Below are 19,236 nucleotides of genomic sequence, written 5' to 3' on the forward strand. Positions count from 1 at the left end.
CCAAACTTTTTATAATGGTTTAAAAAGGAAAAAAACAAAAGGAGAACATGCAGATTGCTTCAGCAATCTGTGCCATGTATGTTCAGTTAAAGAGCTTTGGGTTTAGTGTCAATCCTCAAAGGTCAGCTACTCCATCAGATACAGCAAGTAAAAGCAAAGAGTCTGGCAACTTCAATAATACTGAATCTATGAAGTGTCCCCACCCTTCATGTCTGAGCCTCAAAGTTTGAAGCACATACTCCAGGAAAAAAATATTTCCAGTTGTAGAACATGCTTTATAATAGCAAACAGTGGATATGACTGTGCCTTAATGAGCACTGAAAATTGATATGCCTAACTTGGAAATATCATGCACCTTCTTAATTATTTATTGGAACAATTCTTCTGGTGGTGTAGAATATTTTCCATCAATTGTAGTCACTAAGATGCTAAATTTCTTCTGGTATATGTGTTGTGGTTCAGTTAAAACTTTGCTTCAGTCAAGTTAAAAACAGCTTTAAAACAGATATATCTCCAACTGTTCCCATGGGCTTCAGTGATCCACAGTAACTGTTCCTAAAATAGTTTGAGACACAATAAAACTGAAAAGTTTGCTTACTGACTTAGTGATGAGACCAGGGAATGTACAGGTTTAGCACACTATTTTAGAACTATGATATTTATAATATATCATTTAAACTGCTGTAGTTTGTTTTTACAAGAGTTTGTTTCAGTTGTTCATTGTCTGAGTTCCTCCAGCTCTTTTTTGGTATTATCCTAATGGCTTTTATTGTTTTCCTTCCCCTCTGTGAAGCTTATTCTCAGCCAGTGGATAACCATATCAGTCCATCTGCCTACCTGGGACAGTCCCTGCCCCCAGCATCACCAGGGCGATATTCACCAGTCCCCAAGGGGATGCTTGGAGATGATGAGATTACCAGGTAAGGAACAGCCAAAGCTGAGTGTCAAACTGAGTAACCAGGGAAACTCCAAGATGTGTTAGTGGGCAAAATGCTGGTGAACACTATATTTTATTTCAATAAATAGACGTTAGCTTTTTAACTCTTGTAACATTGTTGTAATTATAAAACTAGTTATATTTATATGTATATATATACACACACACACACACGTTATTTATCAGTCCAAGAATGGCATTAAAAACAGAAAGCTGTGGAAATGGTGCATGCATTGACAGATTTTTTGGATGGTATTATGAGCAGACCAGAGATTTTCTTATTTTAAAGCCAGCCTCCCTGCCCCCAAAGACAAAGGTTTGTTTTGATGGATTCTAAATCCAGAAAGGCTGGAGAGCTCTTAATCCTTTGGTATTAACAGACCATTCGTTACTTTGCTGTTTCAGTAGATTGCATTAATCTTTTGTTCATCATTGCTGATAAAGGGAAGCTCTCGTAATTTTGTTGCCCTTCTGTTCTGCAAGCATGGGGATGTTACACTGCACTTTCACTGTGCTGTTGCTGAATTGTGTCACACCATCATCTGATATGGATAATGTCACTCAGATTCCAAGGCAGGGCCCACCAGGATTGAAACCTAAGTGGCATAATAAATTGGAGAATTGATTTTAGTGTAGTGGAAGGTAGGATATGACTTTGTACTGATTTTTGACTTAGGGTTAGGTGGACATATAAGCAAAAATGATTCTGTCTTGTTGATATCATTATAGTTTTATTGCTTTCCCTTAAAATTACCGTAAAAGGCTGTTTTTAGATTTCTTCTGCAATGTAAAGGCTATTCAGAAATTGTTTAGATTTTCTTTAAATTACCTTCTGATATTATACTCTCTCCATTCCAAAGAGAGATTTATAAATTTTGAGTGTTATTTTAAAAGATACTGCATCTTTCTGTTCTGTTTTTATTCATGTATTGATATGATACAGAGCGATACGTATAGAGATTTTCACAATGTCATTTATTTGTAAGAGAATAGTACTCTCAAAAAATGTGTATAATAGTTGATGGAGGTGAAATTTTAGAATTTGGCCCTAAGATGATTTAATAGATAGTGCAAAAATTGAGTGATTTTTAAAAATTGGACTAGATTATATTTTTTGTTTTGGAAAACAAACCAGCTTCTTACTTTATCCTGTAAATTAATAATTAATGCCTCCAAATACTTAATGTCCATTAATTGTTCTTTAGTGCTCTCTAGTGATTTTCGAAATGCAGTGCACAGTTTCTCTGTTTTATTAGAACTGGCTTTTTCTGAGATCATTTATGCTTTACTTGTATTAAATCGAGTAGCAGATAATAGATTTTTGGAAGGAGTCATTCTGCATTAGAATTTGACTGGCCTTATCAATATTTCTTCTTTCCTTCCCTCATTCAGGTTAGGAGGGGATCCTATGCAAAAGAGTGCAACAGCTTGCTTTAGTTTAACTTCTTCAATTGCAGTCACTTTGCTGAAATTGAAAATGTATTTGAGAATGTCACAACCTATGCTGATGTTCTTGAGCAATATGAAAAATATTAAGTAATGACATTTAGTGCTGAATAGGATTGTAGCATAATAGGAATTTATTTATTCATACATACATAATTATACATTTGTTCAGTTCACCTAACAACAGGGAGGGTATTTTGTTTTGCATCTAGAAGCTTTTCTAGTGGTTTATTTTACTTTTACTCATACCTAGTGACCAAGATTTCATATTTCTTTCTTTTCCTTCAGGGAGCCTAGAAAGGTTGTCCTACATCGAGGATCAACAGGTCTTGGTTTCAACATTGTTGGAGGAGAAGATGGAGAAGGAATTTTCATTTCTTTCATCCTTGCAGGAGGGCCAGCTGACCTGAGTGGAGAGCTTAGGAAAGGAGATCGTATAATTTCTGTAGGATTCTTTGTTTCTTTAATTTACACAGCAACAAAAGTTTCCCTCTCCCTGCATATTAATACCAATTATAATTAAGCAAAATTGTTATTAACTGAGCTAAATTTTAGGTAATGGAATAGATACCAATATACTTCCAAACTATCTTACATTGTATTTTGGAAGTTATTTAAGAGTAATTATATCCTTTTAACAGTAAATCTGATATTAAAGCACATCTTTATTTTAGTTTGAACTATGAAAACTGCTTTTGGTCTAAAATGTGGAACCCACATTTCTGCTTCAGTTTATTTTATGATGCTGTTTTTAAATCTGCTGCACTGAAAACAATGCCAGATTCACAGAGAGTGTTGCCTGTCACTGGGTGTGGTGACAGCATGGTCTGTAGGCATTATTTGGCTAAGAAGGTCCCTGAACCATCACAAAAAGTAACATTCTCTATTTCTCCTTAAAAAGAAAAAAACACTCTTAAACAATAAGAAAATTGACCATTCACTTAATTATATACTATGATAATCTCAGTAATTCTTAAGAGGGGTATATGTGAGAGAGGATTTTATTGACTTTTGATTTCAGGAACAATGCTGGGAACGGGAAATACACATGACATAGAAACTAGTTTGTATCCAGTTAATTTTTTTCCACAGATGTGTGTTTTGTGGTGATAAGCACAAACATTAATTTTGATAAAGTTCTTTTCTGTATTACTTGTAGGTAAATGGAGTAGATCTAAAAGCAGCAACCCATGAGCAGGCAGCAGCAGCCCTGAAGAACGCAGGCCAAGCAGTGACTATTGTAGCTCAGTACCGTCCAGAAGGTAAGGGTTGCTTTATACATTCAATTTCTCTTGTTGAAACTCAGAGAAAGATCATCTACAGTGTCCTTCCATCAAACACATCTTCTGAAACAAATAATGTAATGGATACTGTCACATATTTGCAAGTTACCAGATTGGTGCATCTGCAAGTGTTGCTGCCATGACTTGCTACATTTCTTGCTTTCACCATTACAGAATTTCTGTTTCTTCAGTAAATACAGCCTCTGTCATAACATGAAAATTAATCCAGTAAATCCAGAATTTAATAGAAATACCCTGTTGTTCTTTCATATTTCCAATTGTCTTCCTCCTTTAATATGGTAATTTATATGCTTTAATAATAGGAAGATAGAAGACTAATTCCTTCTTTGTTGTGTTGATTTAGATGATGTAAAGAGGCCATCAGGTTTTCATTCCTTGATTTCACACTGAGCTGTTATTTCTATTTATCCAGCAGTTTCTTCTGGTCCAGATTAGACTGCAGCTGATGCTGATTAACCATCCTTGTGTGTTCTGCAGAGCACTACATCATCAATACACATATTTGTCCTCTTGTATTTCTGCAGCACATTTGATATACTTTTGTCTATTTGAAACTTCAGAAATTTTATTGTCTAAAATTAAATGCTTGAGTCTGTAATCTAATCTATTATTGGTATTATATATACTAAGATGTTTCTGTTGATTTATCAATTATGATGATCAGCAGGTTTCTCCAGTTTTGCTAAATTTGGTAGGCCAGCACTGAATCTTTCTTGCAGAGACTTGTCTCTTTGAAACTTTCCTTTAGCAGCACTGTCAAGGGGTCAGTGTAGGTGTCCATCAGGACTGGACGTGGAGCAGGGCAGCACACTTGTAGTTGTTCTTTATTTCTTCTTTTCTGTCGTGTTTCTTCTGTCCTGATCTCATCAAACGTTTGAAGCATTAGCTTTCACATTCCCCAACCCCACGACCTGCATCAACATCACATCTCTCCCCTTCCCCAGGAACTCTGTTCATAATAAGTCCAAATGATTGGTTTGTCTGCTTCCTGGTCAAATCCCTGCAGCCAGCCTGTGTTGCTAATGTCTGTATTGTCTCAGGAGGCTGTATCTTGGTCACATGTTCCATCTGTACATTGCTGTGTTCCAGGATCCATTTTCTGACAGTACTCACTCTGAGGCTGCCTTTTAAAAAAGAACAGCAAGATCAGCATTGGTTCTGAAATATTTGCTTGGTTTTGTGTCAGAATTGTCAAAGATTTCTGTTGATGCACATTTGGTCTATCCTCTGCTTGGCTCTTCCGTGTTGTCACGGGTGGTTCAAATTGTTGCACCTCCTTGCTTCTCGGGTAGGAGCCCCACACCTTATTGAGAAATAAAATGTATACTTTTATTTATCTCTGAGTTGTCCTTTTCAGCACCTGACCACTTTTTTTTGTTCAAAGAGGGCAGTTATGGTCACTGTTTCTTCTGCCAGGAAGGCATGGTGAGGTGTGGCTCCTAGGAGAAGGACAAATGTTTCTCTGGTGTGGAATATGTGCTTCCAGGACTCAAATGCTTTGTTTTCCTCTCTCAAGGATATATGCAGACTTCATACAAAATCAGCAGTTTTTCAGTCCTTCCAGGCTTTAAGATGAAAAGAATCCTTTCATACTTTGAAAGTCAGAACCTTTTAGAAGAAGGGAACTAAACATTTTGGACCATTTCTGCTTTTTCAGAATTGGAAATAACACCTTTCTTCATTACCATTTGTACAAGTAGATGATTTATTTTCTGGCAATGTGTATTGAGGTACTTGTCTGACTGCTGAAATTCTGAGTAATTGCACAGAGATTTGCCCAGAGCAACATACACTGCCTCTTAGAGTTACTCAGTAAGTGTCACTTGTAGATTTCAAGGCTAGAGCTGTACTTATTCCTTCATGGCTATGGACCAGACTGTGCAGCTGAGTTTATGGAGAATTCAGTTCTCAAAGACTTATAAGGCCCTTGAGAGGATGCATTTTGGAGAAGTTATTCAAATTGCCCGAGATTATGGGCAGACATCTGACAAATTAATCAAAGAAAGGATTGATTTCTCCCCCTCCCCTCAGGATGCTTGGTCTGCATTGAGCATCTTTCCTTCTGAAACAGTGGTATCTTAAAATCTCCATTAGGAGTGAAGATACTAGAATCACATTAGGGCTCACTCTACCATTTTGAGGTATGCCTTGAAGGAAAAGTGAAACTAGAAAATTGAGATAATTGTACTTTGGAGGCAAAGTATGAATTGACTCATGGCCAACTTGCCTAAGAGAGCTGTAGCTACTGGTGTCTGACATCTCTGCCTTATTCTTACTCCCAATAAAACAAGCTACCAGCTATCAGTTTCTTCTTGTCTGGTGTGGGAGGTAAATGGAATTAGATACTCATTGTTTACATCTTAGAGATTAGTAAAGAGACTGTTTCCTTAAAGGTTACTCTTTGTTTGCATAGGAAAGCAATCTGTTGGTGATTTGACTTTTCAAATAGAAAATACCATCTGTGTGATTGAGTGCACTTGATTAAAGTGTGTGTGTTCTTTGGTCATCTTCAAATTTTCTAAATGATAGCTTCACATGGTAGTCTTTTCTCCTCATTAGATTCATTTAAATGGTAAACTTTTAATGTATATATATATATATTTGCATGTTTTTATAATTATCCTCATTTTTTATTTCTGCCATTTGGAAACAGGTTAACAAGTGTTAAAATACTCATAAAATTGTTGTTCATTATTGGTGTTTCTCAAATGTCTTCATAAAGATGGAGAGCATCAGTTGTAACTGTATTGCATATGTATTTTATTTTTATTTATGAATCCAGCAGGGTTTTGTACAATATGCTGACAGCTAGGACAGATCAAGGAGATTCTAGACATCCATCAGGGTTCATTATAACTGAGTAAAGAGATTCAGTATGATAGGAGCATTTGGAAGACACATGGGACTGGCTCACTTCACTCCCTGTAATTGTATATGACAGTTTGTATGTTCATAGATGTGGTGGGGAATGCTAATTTATGTTTTTACATCCTATCACATTTCCTATTTTCCCATCATAAGTTTCCCATTTGTCTTTCTCCTCCTATTTTTGGGAAAAGAGTATTTTTGCAAGCAGTCCTCTCATAGGAAAGCCTGAGTTAGGCTATAGAAAAATGAATCACTGGAAAACTCTTCTCATGTAAAAGCTTACATTTTCCATATCTCTCTCTTCAAATCCATGGTAACTAAACTCTGATTGCTGGGTTTGGGGTAGGCTGAAATTGATTTTATTGAATTTGGGTTCAAATTATGTAACCTCTGACTTTTCTCTCCCTTAAATCTCCACAATGTTCCTTAGTTATGGAATTGAGTGAAAACTGATGTGATTGCATTCTTTAAAATGTCATCCTGGCCATTCCTTTAGTTTCCAGAAGTGTTCAATAAATTTGAGAGATGCCTTATAAAGTTTTTCTGCTCCACTGAATTAAATTCCAGCAACTTGCCAGCACTCTTAGGGACAACTAAAAGCCAAACATGGAATGTGAGTGTGTTCTGCTGTTTACAGAAGTGGCTCCTGTGTCAGGCTCCCCCACAATTGTACTCAGTTGACCTAAGGCTCTCTCCTTGTAGGCTCCAGGCTTTATCTTGCAACTTGACAGGAGCTAATGTTGGAAACTGGTCACCTACTGGGTGCATCTTTCTGTGGTGCATACATGCCATGGGTGCCATACAGAGTCTCCCTTGCTGGACAGATCAGTGGGGCTGAACCTTTGGAGCTGGATGCTGCAGAAGAGGGATATGTAGTCATGAGCAGGAGTTTGTGAGAAAGGAATTATCATGTAGAAATATGATTGAGAAGTCAGGATGTTGTTCTCATTTTCACCTTTATTTGGAAGCTTTTCCTTACTCCCTCGCTTGTACTACAAATTTCTGCCTCCTTTCAAGACATCACTCATGAATAAAAGGGATTTTGCTTTACTGTGAATTCAACTGGAAAAGAAATACTGTGACCTGGAGCAGTTTCAAAGCAGGAGATGTTGCTTCAGTGCACAAAAGTGTTTTGATAAGCCATTTTAATTTGTAATGGCTTCTGATCTATTTAATTTTCATGTTGCTCCCTGGCTCTGCAGGCACCTCAGCACCACTCTGCTGTGTCTCTGGGTTTCCTGCAGAGGTAGGATGGCAAGGAAGAATTGTAATGTTGGTGCAGAGGAATGAGAGGAAGCACTAAACAATTTGGATACGTGTGTCTCGTGGGAGAGGGGATTCAGAATGGTCAGAATTATGATCCTGCTGCATAGCAGGGATACAGGAACTTGACTGCTTGAAGGGAATGTAGTGAGGAGAGGAGCAGAAAGGGGGAAGTATAGGACTGCAGAGGCTTCCAGTTCTTGGAGGGCTGTTTCACATTGACATCCATTGTTACATTCATTCAAATTAGAAGGTCATCTGAAATGTAATAATAATGTTGCCTCAAAATTCAGAAGGTTAGATTTTGCCATTCCAAAAAGGTAGGAGGTGCCAGTGGGCTGCCATAACTGTATTATAGTTTGAGTGCATTTAAGTATTTAAAAATAATAGAATAGGCAAACAAATATATTAAAAATATGAAAATATATTTGATTGAAATAAGATAGAAAATAATTCAGTGGGTTAAGCTTTCTATTGTAGTTATACTCTGCTAGATCTGAACTGAGCTGTATTAAGGATGTGGATAACATTAATTGCAGTTACATAAACTGTGAAGCTTGCTCTTGGAGGGCCTTGAAGAAGGCAGCAGGCCAAGTCTATTGACATCAGCAGTCATTCACTGGTCACTTCATCTTTCCCCTAAGCAGGGCAAAATTCAGACAAGCCTGTCATGACAAGAAAGGGTACCAATCCTTTCTGTTTCCCAAGAATCTGCCTTACATACCAAAAATAAAATTACACTATCTCTTCTGAATAGTAAGATGTTTAAGTGATCAGATTAGCTTCATGTTCTTAGGTGATCTGGTGGATCAGTGTAAGATTAGGAGAAGGTGGAACCAAAACATTAAGAGAAGACTTCAAAGTATTTTTATAAAGCAACTGCTTCTGAATCTGCATTGTTTGTTTAGGTAGTTAACACACATTCATTCAGTTTTAATAATGGAAACTGTGTATTTTTCATTATCTCTTGTCTTTAAAACAAATGAATTGAAAGAGGAAGGAGGAAACACAGAAGTTTTGTTAGAGCTCTCTGCTCAATGGCCAGTGTGTGGCTGATTTTTCTGTTTACAATGCTGCATCTAGGTACTGTTTCTAGTGGAATTCAAAAGAGAATAACTAAACTCTGGGAAATGGTGCCATTTTCAAATGTATAAGCTAAGATTGTTTTCTGAGCATTAGTATTAAAATACATTGTAAAGCTGTCTGCAGAAGTCAGCTGGAGTAGCATGAAGCCAATAATGCTTAGTTTTCAATAATTGTTTTTTATCAAGGCTGAGCTTCCCTTGCATTCTAGATGAGAACATGGATTTTCTTAAACACAGGTAATTCAAAAGATCAGTGCATCCTGATTTCATAAATTGAAAAATTCTTAAGAAAAATATTTCAGAAAATGTTTGCCCTGTGTTTGGGTATGTGGTCCCTGGTTTTCCAAATTTCTGTTCCTGCTTGTTTTGTACCTGGTTCTACTCATTTGCAAGTAATCTAGATTAGTCAATTAGAGTACCTTCAAAAGTGGACCCATTAAGATTAGAAAAAGGGTTTTACTATATATAGCCCTGATAGATACTATAAGGCGGCTTACACATGTTTTAATCCTTTAAAACCTCACTCCTACTCTTTAATATACTAAATAAAATTGTTTGTGAATACTTGCTAAGCTTTCAGCAACATGTTTAGTGGATTCAACTCAGCAGTGACTGGACCTAGTCTCTTTCTGAGTTTTCCAGGGTCTGTGGGAGGTGTTCTTAAATGGATACAAATGCAGTTTTTCTAATCTTTTGAAATTTCTTTCAGAATTTCTTCTATGAAGTGATTAATGAAATACAAGCTCATTAAACATTAGAGTGCATGAAAGTCACCAACAGCATGTGGAATTCATTGTGGTCTGTCCCAGGAAATGTTAATATCAAATGACAAGCATTGCAGCAAAATAATATCTCCTCAAAAATGATTCATGGTGTTTGTATTGTGGTCCATGCATTTTAAAAGAAAAATGGAAGATCAATACAGGATCAGTGTGATGGTGGCCATCCTAACTACTAGACTCCATTTATCTCTTTGGAGGCAGCGTGAAAAGGAAAATTGAATATTCAGAGAGTTGAGAAAAGAATATAAATCAGTAGTTATATAAAATTGTCATCACAAGAGTCCTGCTTAGACAGATCCAATGGGCCCTGCTAAAGAGGGCTTTCCATAGACAGATGGGAAGAGAGAAGCAAGGGCCATGCTTTTTAAATTCAAGTGCAGTTTTTCAGCTCTGTGTGGGTTCAGTAGATGCAAGGATCTCTGCCTCTCTGCGGTGCTGCCATCTGCTCCCCGCGCGTCCCGGCTGCCCCCATCGCTGTTCCCTCTCTGCTCCTCACTGAATTTCCCACCCTGCTGGAGCCTTCTGCTCTCCTGCCCCCTTTCTAGAATGTGTGTTCCAGACCAGATGCATTTTCATTGCAGCCTCATTTTCCTCTTCCCCTGCCTGCACAGACAATTCACCACTTTTCTGTTTATCTGTGTTTTGTTGCCCACCAGATGGGCAGTCCAGGAGAGTTTCAGTGATCAGATCCTTTCTGGAGTTCTGATTTTAATTTCAAGTAAATATTGACATTGAAAACATTACAGATTTCTAGGTAAAATCACTTTAGCAGCTTGGAATCAGAGTAATCTTCCAGGATTTGCTAATCTTCCCTACTTTTTCTTTCTTGCTATGGAATACATGCAGGCATGAAATAGAGCAGATTTAGTCTAGTTTTGCACCATCTGCTTATCCAGTGTAATTTTAAATTTTAGACTTGAGCCCAGATGTGTTCATCCTCTGTTCTTAACAACTGATTATGTGTAAACCTGAGTAGGCTTTGGGTTTTTTCCTTTGGTGATGGTGGGGATCTGTTGGATAAATGCCATGAATTGAAGCAGGAGGTTCTTGTGCTTCCTTGATCTCTCTGATGTGACAGTAGATACTGTTCTGTCTCTGCCTCAAAATTTATTGGAAACTTTGAGAAAATTCTAATCAAGAAAAGATGCCCTTATTCTAATGTTCTTATTTTATTGTGTTTCATGGTAGTTTTGCTGCCTGATATCCTTTATTTGATATATATCATCAGTAGCTTTTTTAAAATTCAGACCTTAAAAGTTGCTTCTAAGTGAAGTTTCATTCACTGCTGTTTAATATACATCTGGTTTTTGGAGCCTGACCAAATTCTTATTGAAAGTATTGAGATGTTGGATTGTGTGGTTTTCTTTTGGTTTTGAATTTCTTTTTGGGTGGGTGTCTGGGTTTCTTATACCCCCATAGTTCTTATTAAAACAGTATTTCAGCATCTCAGTGTTTTGATGGCTGTGGAAATTGGAAGTGTATTTATAGATGGAGTTCCAATGACCAGCCTGCTTAATTTGGGTTAAAATCACTTTTACTTTTTCATATAAATAACTGATGTCCTTTCTGTTTGGTTACCCTGATAACACTACACCAGAAGTCAAACACTTTCCTTCCCTGCCAAGCTCTTCATTTTCTTTTCACCAAGAAGGCAGAACATCCTTTTAATCTTTTTCACTGTGCCTGTTCCAGCTCCAAATTTCTGGAATGTTGATGTAACTAGCCTTTCTTTAAAAGTTACATATTTATATGTGCATTGTATGAGTTTGTCACAGCCAACTACAGGTTTGTTCTGCTATTCACTGTGATTTATGGGAACAAATATCAAATTTGTCATACACTATATATGGCTATTATGCATAACATAATTAAGAAGGGAATTATAAAGAGGGTAGTTCTCTAGCATTTGTGAGAATCTAGGGATGATAAGCTGAAGGAAAGTAAGAGATTGAAGATGCAAAAGACACTTGATATCCAACTCTTCTTAAACACAGAGATAGAAATATAACCTGTCCTAGACAAGGTAAATTAGCAGAGCTCACATACATACAGCTTCATACAGCTGATGTTGAACTAACCTTACTTTGCCAACAGGGCACAGGTGCTGCTCTTTTGTGTTTCAGACCAACACTGCTTTTCTAATGCCATCAGGAGTCCTACTGCTGTCTTATCTTCTGTCTCCAGCATTAGTTTCAGTACCACTGTACCTAATACTAAGGTTTCATTTTTAAAAACCCGAAATCCTGTGTACTTTTCAGCTCCAAACCCAATGATGGTGAGAATTCTATCCATCCTGTTCCTCCCAAAACCTTCTGTTAAGAGGAATGTAACTCGAAATTTAGCTAGCTCTACATCAAAGGAGCTCACCAGATTCTGACTGCACAGTGCTTAAGCTTCTCCTAAATATGAAATTTCTTGGCACTCCTTCTTTTCGAACATAAAGCCTTCTCAGTCCCAGCCCATTAGTTTCCTTTTTCTACTTTATTCATATGGCAGGAGCCTCTGTGGTGAAATTATTCTCCTCCTTACTCCTACAGATGTCCTTGTCATTCATTCAGCACTTACTTACTTCCCAGGAGTTCTGATGAGAAAAATTAAATTAGTTCAGGAAGCTGTAACACCAGCAACCAGAGGATGAAATACAGGATAGAGTTAAGTAATACTGGGAAGTAGCCTCCTTGGTTGCTCTCTTACATCTATGTGCTACATAGGAGGAAGTCTGATTCTTCAATAAAAAAAATGACACATGATACAGAAATTTTTATTTTTTCCAGTAGCTATTGCAAAGAGCTGCAGATATTTTGAGTATTGAACAGGCTGCAGCACAAGAAAATGCTGGGATTATCTGATCTTTTCCATGCTTACTTTCCTTTCACACAGGGGCTTACAAAATTCTTTTAGGTTTATCGTTTCTTGGGTATAAATAAGTAAAATGTGGTGATTTACCCAAGGCCCTGCAGGGCAGCAGTAGCACAGCAGGAGTGGGCTGTTCTCTCACTGCACCTGAGCCCTTCCCCTAAGGAATGCTGCCTTCTAAAAAATGTCGTTTTCTTACATTCCTCTTTGGTTACTGTCCTGTTATCCTACATTCTTATGTTATTAGTGATAACATTAGTACTGGTGGAAATAATGGTTTTGATTCTCTTCTCAAACAACCTTATCAGTTTCTTTTTAGTGCTGGTAAAACGTTTGGTCTGAAATTTATTTGTTAAAAGGCACTTGGTGCTATTTTAAAAACTAGGATATTTTAAAAGCTACTAGCTTTTGCTTATAAAGGACAAAAGTTAGAGTTATGGAAGAGATTGTTCATATTGCCATAATCTGGATAGGGTTAATTATAGATGCTACTGGTGTCCACTGAGTGTGGGGAGACAGGGCTACAGAATATAATACGAAAAAACATTCACAGTTTTTAGATGGGTGTTGAAGGAACCCTAGCTCAGAGATTTTCTCAGGCTGTTTTATTTTGGAGCCCTGTCTCATCTTGCCCTGGCTGAGTGGCCGTGGTGCCCGCAGGGTGCAGCTCATTGCCGGTCCAGCGCTCACACCCCTGGCTCTCCCAGCCTTGCCTTGGTATAAGCTGGCATCACGTGGTCTCCTGGGGAAGGTGGTGGCTGCACAACATTTCCTTTGACTAGGGAGGGTTTACAAGTGGATCTGTTGATCCTGAAGTCCAAACTATTCAGCTGAAGGAAAAACTTACTTGCTCTGAGTTCGTATTTTATGCTGGCAGCATGTAAGTACCTCACTTCAGGAGATGGTTGTCCTGAAGAAGCAATTACTGTTTTCCTGCCTGTAGCTAAAATCCAATGCATTTAGCATAGTTTTATTAGTACACGGTGCTGCTTAAGAACACAATCCGTTTTTCCAGGATTAACATTGAACATAATTCTGTGGGGGCAGTTTGAATCTCTAATGCCGTTTACAAGTGGATTGAAATTCATGCCAGAATTCTGGATATTTTTTTCCTTTCCTGAGCTCCTAGAGGAACAGAAGATGTTTTGCATATTTCGCACCTTGTAATGTTAAATTCTTTATCTCAATCAAATCTGGTAATTTTGAAGTACAGACGTTTTTTACTTTCACTTCATAACATTTTAAATTTAAAATATATAGTTCTTCCTTATAAACATGTATTTCATATGTATGTTCCAAAGTTTCCTTTCTGTCATGGATTAAAATTTATCTGTATCTGTCTTTTTATTACTATGAAATTGATAATTATTAGTAGAAATATTTGTCTTAATTTGAACAAATAGTTACTGGAAACTATAGATTACAGTCACAGAATTTTGAAGTGTAATATTCTTGTGTATTTTCTTTGCCTAATCCAAATTATTTCAGATTCTTTTTCAATTTACTAGCTGAAGTTCGGCAGGAAATGAATTGCCATGCCTGTCTTTGTTACAGAATACAGTCGTTTTGAAGCTAAAATCCATGATTTGCGGGAGCAGATGATGAACAGTAGCATTAGCTCAGGATCAGGATCTTTGCGAACCAGCCAGAAGAGATCTCTCTATGTCAGGTAATCATCTTTTTCATAGCATTGCTACTGTGTGTTTCTGCCCTCCTCTAGTCTTACTATTTTGGTATTTGCTTTTCATACAATTATTTACTAAGTGTTAATAAAGGGATACTTATATGCAAATATAATAAAAATAAAGTTTTATTTAGACTGCTTAATATAGCTGAAAAAGAAGTGATATCCCTGAGAACCCTATAAGAACTTTGAAGAGTGGTGCTATTATTTGCTTTCTGTCCTTTGATTTGAGAGAGATGATAATCCTTCAGCAAAAACATTTATTTCTTCTGTGTATGTCTGTGTATGTGACATCTAAAGAACTTGCTTAGTTCAGTTTATGTTTTTGTGACAGTAGTCTTCATATTCTCCCTTGTTAAGTACTTGAATTAAGATTTATGATACCTTTCTTAAAGTTTGACAGTTTTCCATCTTATTTCCTTCAGCTTACTTTAGTTGTTTTCTCAGCTTTATTAAGGAATCTTATTTCTCTATCCAATTGAATTTTGTTATGGGTTATCTTTCCTTGGTAACCAAGAGAAAATGCAAAACAAATGAACTGGGTATACCTCATTAATTTTCTCATATCAAGTTAAACATAAAGGAGGCTGAAAGGAAGTGGAAACATAAGAACATGAAGCAGATGAAAAAACAGGTAGTTTCACAGGAAAATTATGGCAGGGTGTAGTTTGTTTATGTGTCACTCAACTCCTACATTTGTTATCATGTACTGGTAAAGCATAATGTTTCAGTATGGAACATGGGTAAAAGGATGGCATTTTAAAAAATAAATTGGTTTTTGAGTTCCCCAAATCATCTCATCTCTGGACTGAATCAGGGCCAGCAGTAGCCTCTTGGTAGAGAGGCCAGAATATTTCACTAGAGCAGGTCAGCCTTCAAGTAGTTCTGATGTTTGGATTAAACATGATTTAAAATGTTGTAGGACCTCACTGCTTTACCACTTAAAAGTAAGCAGGCTCAGGTGCTGTTGACTTTTCCCATCCAAAGCAGGTAGTGTTTTGTTTGTGGTGTGTTCTGTCTACTGCGCTGTGAGAAAGGAAACAAGTCATACACAAAGCAGTTTCCTGAGTAATTGCACCAATGCTGAGGAAAGTCATGGTCCTTTGTAACTATTTCTGAATGCTTGACACACATGGAGCTAAATACTCATAGGGCTTCTGTTTAGCTTGACTCTAACAGGTAGTTTCTATGTTTTGACCTACTGTTTCTGTAGCTAAATTCTGTTTTCTCAGATGTGAGCCTACTTTTCTTCTTCTGTTTGCCTTAAATATTTTGAGAGTCAGAATTAAATCTTTAAAAATAAATGCCTTGAATACCAAGGCTAAGTTCTTGATACCACAGTTATCCATATACTTGATATATTGAATTTCCACAAGTAGGTAGGTGCACATATGGATATTGTGCCAAGATCTTAATTTCCATAATCCCAAGATTTATTGCTTTAGCCCTCATCATATAACTAAGCCTAAACAATTCTAAATGCTTTTATTTTGCATTCAATCACAGCAGCAGAAAAGCTATTAAATAAAAATACCCTGAAAATCATCTCTGCTCTTTTCTCAAAATCATGGTAACAAATTAGGAAATAAAACCAGATACATTATTGTATCCCTGTAAACACGATACCTTTAGGACTAGTCTGCCAGCAGACAGCATTTTTTGGTATTATGTAATATTAAGGAAAAGGCAACTGTGTTTGCCTGAAAACACAATTTGGAGTAAAATGGCAGATTTTTCTTTGTAATTGTATGTATATAAAAAATGATACACAGCAATTTAGGAACCAGCCCTTGGAGGGCAATACAAATACAACAGTTCAGCAGCAGCTGACTCCATTTGCACATCCTGCTATCCCTCCATACCATCCCCCTGCCCCCAGCTAATTCAGATGTACTGATGTGTCTTCTCTTATTTTGCTTTCTATTTCTTATGGTCTTTGTTCTGAGACAGGATCTCTCATAATAATGTTTCTGGGTTTGCATCTGATCTATATCTATGTCTAGATCTAGATATATATGCTGATCTGGAGATTCAAAAAGCACATCTGAGATTCCTTCATGGTATCAAGAATCTGTGATAATACATGGAGAGAGAGTAAATCTGTTCCATATTTCATCTCATCTTCTGTGGCAAGTCTCAGTCTGCAATGTGTGCAGCATTCAAAATCAAAAATTACTTTTACCTTTGTGCATTTTTCTGACCAGCACAATACATTCCAAATTCAAACAATGGTACTGATTTGTGCTTGAATCAGAGCAAAAAATGGTTATGTCTATAAGTTGAAGAAATATAACAGTTTTAAAATGACTAAGAAATCTTAAATAAATCCTTTGAAAAAATAAGATCTGCTATCAGCAGCAGGCTAAATTCACTTGCCTGCAGTTTAATTGGGCCATCTCTATGTTATTGTCACAGTTCAAACATTAAGTTTCAAACAACTTTCCCAGAAACTCAGAAGAAGAGAACCTTCTTTACAAGCTGACCTTCATTTATTGCAAAATGTAAAATTAATTCATATTTAATGAAATGAAACATGGAGATGCTTTGCTGCAGGAATTCCTGGTTGCTTTGTTTGTTGAAGAAATGCTTCATTAAAATTTGGTCAGTGGTCTCTGATACTGGAAGTAATGAGTATGGCAGGTGAAAAGATATTCTGGAAAATTTGGCAATGTTGCAGAGCCATTACATTTTTGGCTTTGAAGCATAAACACTCATGAAATATGCAGCCTAATTTCAGTTTCTCTAGACTTGTGGGTGAAGGAGATGGGTTACCTTTTTAGTGCTCTTTAGTTTCTGAGTAATACAAAGTGAAACAAAAGGAAGGACTTGGTGCTTTCTCCAGAAAATAATTTTTGGTACTTCCCATTTAAATTTAAATAGAACTTTACACTAAGTATCAGAGGTCTGAATTCAAAGCAGTAGTTGATGAGGATTACTAAATTAATTTTTAAGTTAATTAGTGTTTAGAATTTAAAATAGGTAAATGTGTAAATTTTTAATCTGTAATAAAAGTCTCCATTCAGGAAGTTAATAGAAGCAGTATTTTTTATATTCCAGCTTGTAGATAAAGGCATCATCTGGGCTGTGAAGTGAGTTCTTGGTTGATGATGTGCCAGGCATACAGGAAAAGACATGTTAATCACTTCAAACCAAAAGAAATTTCTGTTCATTCTCTTGGTTTTGAGGTCATTTATAGGATCATTAGCAGTTCCTGGTATTCCTATAAATGTTAGCTGCATAGTTTTGTCACTATTGTGTGACACCATAAACAATCTTTTTATAAAATTATCTTCATCAACTTTGACTTTTTTCCCCAATAAAATGGGAAGTATTTGATGAAACTTCCTTTCATTGTGCAAAATCTGCTCTGTGCACTCATTTATCTTGTTGGAAAAGCACATATTGGTAATAATGACTTTATCAATTTCTCCTGCATTTTTTCACATGCAGTCAACATATATGTTAATGCTGTTAGGCCAAGCTCACAGCTTTTATAAATTTATATGCAAACTCAAAAATAGAAATTAAAAGTGGAGCTGGTAGAAATCATTGCGTGAATGCTAACAAGAAATCTCAGGAAATAAATGTCATGATGCATTTAATTAATTCAGTGAAAATGTATACAACTTGAATCTGCATTGAAAGTACATACTGGATTATGTGTGGTTTATTTTGAGATATGAAATTATATTTGTCCAGAGTGTTTCTTGAACAAATGTGCAGAATAAATGTAGAGGAATAACAACTTCCTGCCTGCATAATTTTCTTACCTCCAATATTTAAGCTATATCAAAGAAAAGAATGGTTCTGATTTAAAAAAAAAATTTAAAAAAAATCAGGATTTTATTTTTATATATTTTATAGCCCAAGAAAGGCCTGGTGTCTCAAATAACTCTGTTTTGCAATAGATACTGAAGGTGAACTGGTCTGACAATATTTTGAATTTTTTCCCTGTAAACAATTTGGTTTTGGTTATGAATGAGTACAATTCACTCAGTGCTTCAGGAAGGCATATATACATAAATACACAAAGCTGAAGTACAGTTTGGAGCAAGCAGGTTTTTACTTACATGAGTTAAAATTTTCTGTGATATTAAAAATCTACCAGAAAATGTATGCAAGACTACTTTTTGGGATGAAGAAACAAGCTGAATTTGGACAAGGAAAATTGCACCCTTTTAAATCATGACTTTGTAATCTGTTGGTACTACTTTGGTTTACACATGAGCTGGCAGATTAAATAATGTTGAGGACTTTTTGGACTGTGTCATACAAGCACTTATTTCACACAGGTGAGGTTCATGAACTGTTTTCAAATGTAAAAGAAAATCTTTTAGAAGGCAGAACCTTAGCAGTATCTCTTCTGTTTGCTAAGAGACTCCTGTCATCTTTCATTTCAACATCCTTATTAAAACCTCAGCTGTGCCAGGGAAAAACATGCTTCACATATCTTCATTTCCTCAGGGAACTTGTCCAGGTAGATGATCCAAAAGGCAGAAAAGATGTGACCTGTTATCCAGATCAGTTCCATAGTGGGATGAACCATGTGCTTTTCCAGACAGCTGTGCTTTCTTAAGCAAAAAGGGCAATGTTGTCAGTGGCATAAACCAGTGTTGCTGCCAGAGGGAATGTTAATAAAACTGTAGTCAACAGCTGCTGTTCAGGTACTGTGAGTGCCTGTTAATTGAAAACAGGCTTACCTTAGGAAAAACGACAAGATTCTCTCGAAATGGTCAGGAATTTCCTGAAAGCATGTCTGTAAGGTTCTCTGTCATTGGGTACTACATTGGCAAAGTGGTGACCAGATCATATTTCAAAGTTCGACTTTTTCCCTGTGAGCAGAATACTGACTTTTATTTTAAAGACAGTAATAAACTGTGCTAAATTACTAAAAGATTTCAATTTATAACTTGTGTGAAAGTGCACTTTACAGAATTTTTGACAGTCCTGTATGCTTTAAATACTTGGTTGTCTTTTTTATCCTAGGCTGACATGTAACTTGTTCTGTGAA

General features: G+C 36.5%; 1 protein-coding gene across 7 annotated transcripts in view; it reads left to right on the plus strand.

Annotated features, from left to right (window-relative positions):
- The window catches only part of DLG1 (discs large MAGUK scaffold protein 1), a 434,654-nt gene that overhangs the window by 394,583 nt on the left and 20,835 nt on the right, over positions 1-19,236 (plus strand). For all 7 annotated transcript variants that reach the window (XM_079315711.1, XM_079315713.1, XM_079315714.1 and 4 more), the window contains 4 exons: positions 794-920; positions 2,672-2,828; positions 3,543-3,645; positions 14,096-14,210. In XM_079315711.1, the coding sequence (XP_079171837.1) occupies positions 794-920; positions 2,672-2,828; positions 3,543-3,645; positions 14,096-14,210 (502 nt within the window). The remainder of the gene's footprint in view (positions 1-793; positions 921-2,671; positions 2,829-3,542; positions 3,646-14,095; positions 14,211-19,236) is intronic.

This window comes from Erithacus rubecula (genome assembly GCF_903797595.1).
Source record: "Erithacus rubecula genome assembly, chromosome: 11".
Lineage (NCBI taxonomy): Eukaryota > Metazoa > Chordata > Aves > Passeriformes > Muscicapidae > Erithacus > Erithacus rubecula.